Source organism: Penaeus monodon, chromosome 14 (genome assembly GCF_015228065.2).
Source record: "Penaeus monodon isolate SGIC_2016 chromosome 14, NSTDA_Pmon_1, whole genome shotgun sequence".
Taxonomy (NCBI): Eukaryota; Metazoa; Arthropoda; class Malacostraca; order Decapoda; family Penaeidae; genus Penaeus; species Penaeus monodon.
Window position 1 is genome coordinate 11,016,128 of NC_051399.1, and position 7,500 is coordinate 11,023,627.

The window sequence follows — 7,500 nt, forward strand, 5'->3', positions numbered from 1 at the left end:
GAAGGATGGACAGGTGGAAAGTAGGCGACATACACGGACTTTTTTAAAGAGGCCGAAGCTCTTCAACACAGAAACAGGAAAACAATTGCAAGGAAGAGGGAAGTGAGGCTGTTCCAAGGAGAATATCAGCCACCACCACCTGTGATCTTCAAGTGTATCACAGGAGAAAAAATTAGGAAACACGCACTCAACACCAACGGGGCAGCGGGACCCTCAGGACTAGATGCTGACGGATGGAAAACCATCCAGCAACCAGCAAACTCGGAAATGCAGCAAACGATTTATGTAAAGCCAAAGCAGACCTAGCGAGAAAGCTAGCCACAGAAGACTGCCAACATATAGAGGCATTAACAGCTTGCCGTTTCATTGCACTTAATAAAAGACCAGGATGCCGACCAATTGGAATTGGAGAGGTCCTGAGGAGAATAATCAGCAAAGCCATTATTGTTGGAGAAGGCATCAAAACAGCAGTGGGCAATCTCCAGGTGTGCGTAGGCCAACAGGCGGGATGTGAAGCGGCCATCCATGACATGCGCAAAATATATGAGGAGCCCGACTGCGAAGCGGTACTGATGGTGGATGCTGCGAATGCTTTCAACAACTTCAACAGACAAGCCACCATACAAAATATCAGAGTCAAGTGCCCAAGCTTTGCTCAATACATAATCAACACATACAGCAAACCGGCAAAGCTATACATAAGTAACACAATGACTAACCAGTGAAGTGATGGCATCAGCTGAGGGAAGAACACAAGGCGACCCCGTGGCAGTGGCAATGTATGCAATCGGCCTGCTTAGGCTGCAAGATCATCTAGAACACAGCGGAACAAACGTAAAGCAGGTTGCATACGCCGACGACCTAACAGGAGCCGGGAAGATAAAGGACCTTCAAAGGTGGTGGGAAATAGTTAAAAACCATGGCCCTCCACAAGGCTATTACCCTAACGCAAACAAATCAGTTCTTATTGTTAAACCTGGACATCTCGACACTGCCAATTAAATGTTCCGAGACACAGATATCAGCATAAAGGCAGGTGGAGAGAAACACCTCGGGGCAGTCCTTGGCACAACAGCGGCCAAGGAGGAATTTGTAAGGTCTCTGGTGAGCAAGTGGACAAACCACCTGAAAACGCTCGCACAAATCGGAACCGCATTCAGCATACACCGCATTCATTTTCGGTGTAAAAATAAATGGAACTTCCTGATGCGAACAGTACCTAATATCGAACACCTTCTTAAGCCCCTGGAGGAAACAATTAGAAAGGATTTCATACCAGCACTTTCAGGAAATAGAAACCCCACAGACCTAGAAAGGTCAATCCTTGAGCTGCCGCCAAGATTAGGTCTCGGAATCATAAATCCAAGCAAAACGGCCAACACGGAATTTCAAAACTCCACCAAGCTCACAGCCAAACTGACACAAGCAATCATATCACAAGACACAGACACAAGGACAGACACGAGGGAGCAACAAGGAATTAAAAGAGAAATCACAAGAGCAAGAGAAACCAAACAGAAATCTGATTTGCAAGAAACAATCTCGCAATTAGCAGAAATGAAAAGAAAAATGGAAATGACACGGGAAATCGGTGCATCAAACTGGCTAACAACACATCCAATCAAATCAAAGGGTTTTAGCCTGAACAAGCAGGAGTTTATAGATGCCATCTGCTTACGATATGGCTGGTCAATAGAGGGCCTCCAGCAGCACTGCACCTGCGGCTCATCATTCGATCCTAACCACGCCATAACATGCAAGACGGGGGGGGTCTGCATGCGCCATGACGAAGTGAGAGACTTAACGGCGGAAATGCTCGCGACGTTAGAGTTGAGCCAACTCTCATACCCACGACGGGACGAAACTTCACACTACAGTCAACAAACAGCACAGAGGAAACCCGCTTGGATGTGAGTACAAGAGGATTCTGGGTAAGAGGACAGCGAGCATTTTTCGACATCCGAATATTCAACCCAATGGCTCCAAGCAACCACTCTCAGGAACTTAAGACAGCCCACAAAAAACACGAAAATGAAAAGATGAGAGAATACGGAGTGGAACAGGGCACCTTCACGTCCCTAGTCTTCACCACAGAAGGAGGAAAGGCACCAAGAGCCGTCACCTTTTATGCATGCCTCGCACAGCAGCTTGCGGAAAGAAACAGCAAAAAATCTGCGTCGTCGCGTGGGTAAGAGTCGCTGCTTTCGTGCTGCGATCATCCTACTCTGCTCAGAGAACAGACAACTCTAGTACCAGATACACATCACAATAGCTTTTGGAAACGAATAAGAATAGGTCGCACAGCCATGCGAGGATGGCAATGGACTGTATGGAAAAGCCAGAAAATTCAAAATACAGTCCACTATAATTATATCGCAATTGAGATGGAGGTCAAGAAAAGAGAGAGAGGTGAGAGGATGGAAGGAAAGAGAGAGAGAAGAAAGAGAAGCGAACGAGAGAAGTGAAGGATAGAGAGAGAGAGGGAGAGGAGAGAGAGATGGGGGAGGGGGAGGGCGAGAGAGTGGGATTGAGAGAGAGAGAGAAAGGAGGATTGAGAGAGAGAAGGAGAGAAGCAAGGATTGAGAGAGAGAGAGGGAGAGAGATGGAGAGAGAGAGAGAGAGAGAGGAGAGGAGAGGAGGAGAGAGAGAGAGAGAGAAAGGGGGATTGAGAGAGAGAGAGAGAGGAAGGGGGATTGAGAGAGAGAGAGAGAGAGAGAGAAAGGGAGAGAGAGAGAGAGAGAGAGAGAGAGAGAGAGAGAGAGAGAGAGAGAGAGAGAGGGAGAGGGAGAGGGAGAGGGAGGGAGGGAGGGAGGTACAGGGGGTCGGAGTGAGACTCCACTCTCATTATATTAAGAATTTTCCTTTTTCTCCATTGATTTCTGCCGAGTGAAGAAGAGAGTCCATCACGGTGGCAAGAGGAGGTAGCGGCACGATAGAACGGCAAATAAGATAGTATTTTTAATACTGTCATCAGTACCTCCAGATAAAGGTTTTGTGTATAGTAATGTTTCCTCAACCAAAAGTAAACTGGACTGCAAGGTAGTACTTTAAGAATGTATAAATTTGCTATACCAAAGGAATTGCATGAAACATTTTATGAATGCTAACAGATGTTTTACACCATAATTCACTCCACATGTCAAAAGAAATACCCCAATTTTAGCAAAGATTCTTTGGGAAAAATGAGAAAATATATTTATTGTGGAAACATAATTATTATTTCTGCAACATATTTATGCTTGTACAGCTTGGGTGTGCATTATTGCTTATCCCCTTCAGATCTGCTGTTAATATAAAAATAGATATACTTGAAAGTCATTTTTATTAAAACACTTTCACTGGCAAAGTTCATGGCATGCAGGAGGTACCAATTTATGTTATTAATGTCATTGATTTCAAAGGATATCAGGCATAGGAAATCAGCTTAGCATTCACTGGCTTTGCAATTTTTTGGGGGATATTTCAGGGTAAAGTGTAAAAAAATACCTTATTTTAAATTAAATGCACTGACTATAATTCTTGCTTTGTGAAGTTATTAAGACTCATTTATATATGTTCAACTTCATGTAACTTGTGGGAAGTTGTTATTCACTCAAAGATATGCAGCTTCTGTATCAGAGGTGTCTTTTATAAGTACATTTTAATCTTTCATGAAATGTAAATGTAAATATTCTGGTTTGTGAACAGTTTGATGGTTTTAGATTGTCAGTGCAATATGGCACTCTGGCACTAGTGTTTTTAGATGATTTTGTATTTGATATATATTACTTCAAGAATCCTGAGTTACTGTTTGTTTATTATTGTTATTCTATGGCTAATAATAATCATATATTAGTCTTTATAAGATTGTGATTCTTGTAAATATCCTTTTTTGGTACGTCATCAAAGATGGTTAAGAAAGATCCTCATAGCTTGATTTGCAGTATGAAAGGTGGTATGAAAGAGAAAAATGCAAACAGAAAATTTGTAATACTACATTGACTAAACATTAGGTCACAGTATGATTATGTCAAATTGTTTTGTTCTCATCAATGCATTTGTCTATAAAGCAATGTTTGTGGATTCCAGAATAAAATAAAATAAATGTGCTAGACATCAAAGGACATATAAAAGTATTATGATAAAGTAGGGTAAAAAATAGTTAACTTTTAGGATAAGTGAACAGAAGGGATGAAGAAGAGAAGGAAAAAAAAAAAAAATTTGTTGAGGCAAGGGCAAAGATCCAAGGCTGAGTCCATCTCCTAAGACCCTCATGACAACAAGCAAGGTATTGTGGGTATATAAAATATAAAATATATAGAAATATTCTAACTGAGCCTATCGAACACTGCCATCTGTCTAAGAAGGCTTGTAGATATTTTTTTTTCTTTATTATTGTTTTTTAACAAGGGAGTAAATAAAAATCAGAATTCTGTTATACTTTAAATAATTAAATGGTAGTTATACAATACTGTACAATAAATTGGGAATAAAATTCTACCAGTATGTGTTTCCTTTGTCAATTTTTCCATTCAAAAACTATACACACGTCTTAGAAATTGACTTACTAAAAAGTAAAAACTATACATTGGTCCCTCAAATTCAGTAATGAAAATATTTTTCTTAATAGTATGGCGCCAATTTTTTTTTGCCAATCGTCACGTCTTTTGCACCAAGATAAAATTGGATATAAAACTAATCTGGAAAATCTGTTATTCAAGAAAATCCTTACATTAGGATTAAATTCATTCTACCTACAGATTCACATTTGCCACTGCAAAAATGCATACTGATGAAAAACTAACATTGATGTCGCAATAGTTTTCCAAAACAATATCACAATCACCTGAATATGTTCATCACAGGGTTCTGTAACTCCTTCAGGAAAAACCTGCATCTGTAAGTACAAGGTGGGTTCTATTCTTGCAAGAGACACTAAGAGATAATGCAATACAAGGACTTTCTCTACCTCAAAGCCCACTTCTGAACCACATTATCAAATACTATCTCAGTTCCCTCTTTCTCTTATGGTAATTTGAATACTTCAAAAAGGCACTGTAGCTTCAAGTATATCTTGGATGGAAATATATCACAGAGGAATTTCGAACTAGAAATATGTTTCTGACAGATGTTCCCTTGTGGCTGAACATCACAAAAAAAAAATCAACCTTTGAGATTCAAACAATAAAATAACTCCAGCACTGATACACAGCTGTGCTTGTTGGGTGGCAAAACAGTCTCAACAAAATGGCTAACCTGAGCTTGCATGAAAAACTAATATTCTACAATTCACATATACTTTATACAGGTCATCTGAATCATCACTTTCACAGGGATCAGAAAAGGGAATGTACTACAAAAGAGGGGAAAATCATTACCATACAGTTTCACCTAACTAATTTGAGTTTAAATATACAATACAATTTATTGCAGTATACCTGAATATACCCTCTGTTGGTGCCATTAATAAGATTTTTTTTTGTATCTGGATATTATGCTAGTAAGGAACTGAATATGGTATTATTATTGCACCAAATACAACCAATGGTGTGTATAAATTATACTTCAAGCAATGGCTATTTCACTTTACAGTACTTGTGTACACTGGGAAAACAAAGTGAAATAAAAAAAAAATCAAGAACAGATTCTTATACTTGTCATAGAAATAGGGTCAGATGAAATTATGAAAGTCATAAAAAGTTGCCATATATTCTATATGGGAACAACTCTCAAGGATCACAGATTATGTCAACAGATTTGACATAAAGAAACTGTAGTTCCCAAGTATCAAATTTTCTTACATCAGGTATTGTCATAGCAGCAACGAAAGTATGACATGAAACAACAGTTTTTTTGGTATTTACTGCACAATTAAGGAATGGCTCAGAAATGTATATGTAACAAGTAGTCCTAAGGGGTGGCAAAGCTGACTCAATGTGGTACGTCCTTTACAGCTTCATAGTATTAAGTACTTGGCAACAAGATTTCAAAGATTTAAGATTTACAAATTGTGTTTCCATTTTAAAAGGAATAATAAAAAACTAACAACTTATTTTTTTTATCTGTTCATCAATTAAGAGATGAACTGACTATCTATGAGATATTTACACAGCATTCATACTCACAAAGTCTTTAGTATTCATACAACCATAATACAGACAGCACATAGCAATCAAAATATTAAATAACAAAAACATATAGAGTAACTGATAAAGAAAAAAATCTATAGGTGGTTTACTGCATACACAATTGATGCTAAGTGAAAAAAAAGCAAAATCAGCATTTATATTTTTTAAAAGAAGAAAAAAAGAAATAGGCATAATTAGGACAGAGTCTAATTACAATCTTGAAAAAGCAATCTCATTCTGAACACTTCTGAGCACATATTAAAAATCTGCAGTCATTTAAACCTGCATTCTTCTTGTGTTTTTAAGAGTACTTTCATAAAAGCGAAGGGGACACAAAATCAGATTTAATTTTCCATTTATGGAACACTGGATATTACTTTTGGAAGACATTATTGTCCCTTGCTACTTACCTTGCCCTCATTAATTCTTGCATTCCAAACTTTTATAAAGTTATTATCTATCATTTTACATTTTAATAAACTGGTCCTTTTCATTTTGAATATTGTATCTGTGCAGTAGATAGAATATACTAAACAACAACTGAGCAAGCTTTCTGCAATCAAATTCTCACAGAATTTCCAAAGAATTATGAATAAGGAAAAAAGTCACAGGTCACAGTAACCTGTGTCAATATATCCAGACTCAACTATATCACATTATAAATAGTCTTGTTGCAACAGCTGTGGTAAAAGTTTGTTTAAAGTACTGAGACTTGTTCAAAATATCTTAATTTTCTTTTTAAAGCATTCCCTTCCATAAACAGCTTCTGGATGCATATGTATCCACTTAAATTGTTGAGTCTTCAGTCATTACTTAATATATTTATGTACATGTAGCCTCTTCCACAAGGCTATTATCACTGCATTGTTCAAGCACGTTAGTCTCTTCAGCATATCTCTAGTAGCACACCACATGCTTGTAACTTCTTCATTGTGTACAAAGTTCCTCAGCCAATCCAAGTTCTCTATAGCCTCCATTATTAATATCCTAAAAATAATGTTTTACACATCAGCATCAAATCTTCCAGCAAGAGATCTTTCCGGCTGAGGAGATCAAAGGGTGCACAGAGATTTCGCAATTGAGCATCTTCTCACAGTGGAGGTTTTTTATAGTCGGCTCTTAGAAGCACTGTACATTGCTCAGATGAGTCTTTCCTCTGGTGGGGGTTTCATCATGTTCCCCATCTCAACTCGTGGACTGTAAAACTCCTGGGGAAAAGAATTTAATATAATGAATCTCAATTCATATTTTCCATTAATACTGTAAAACACCTGAAAAAAAAAAAAAAAAAAAAAAAAAAAAAAAAATATATATATATATATATATATATATATATATATATATATATATATATATATATATATATATATATATATATATATATCAATTCCTA

General features: G+C 37.5%; 2 protein-coding genes across 6 annotated transcripts in view; one reads left to right on the top strand and one right to left on the bottom strand.

The window, feature by feature from the left end:
• The window catches only part of LOC119580865 (putative ankyrin repeat protein RF_0381), a 29,908-nt gene extending 25,419 nt beyond the window's left edge, over window positions 1-4,489 (top strand). The window contains exon 18 of one of the 3 annotated variants that reach the window (XM_037929066.1): window positions 2,893-4,489. The gene's annotated coding sequence lies outside the window, so the exon portion shown is untranslated. Of the gene's footprint in view, window positions 1-2,875 lie in introns of all 3 variants that reach the window. The other 2 variants (XM_037929068.1, XM_037929069.1) reach the window with 2 other exon arrangements.
• Window positions 4,410-7,500, bottom strand: part of LOC119580864 (protein crumbs-like) — a 110,857-nt gene continuing 107,766 nt past the window's right edge. For all 3 annotated transcript variants that reach the window (XM_037929065.1, XM_037929064.1, XM_037929063.1), the window contains one exon: window positions 4,410-7,315. In XM_037929065.1, the coding sequence (XP_037784993.1) occupies window positions 7,247-7,315 (69 nt within the window). In that variant the 3' untranslated portion in view covers window positions 4,410-7,246. The remainder of the gene's footprint in view (window positions 7,316-7,500) is intronic.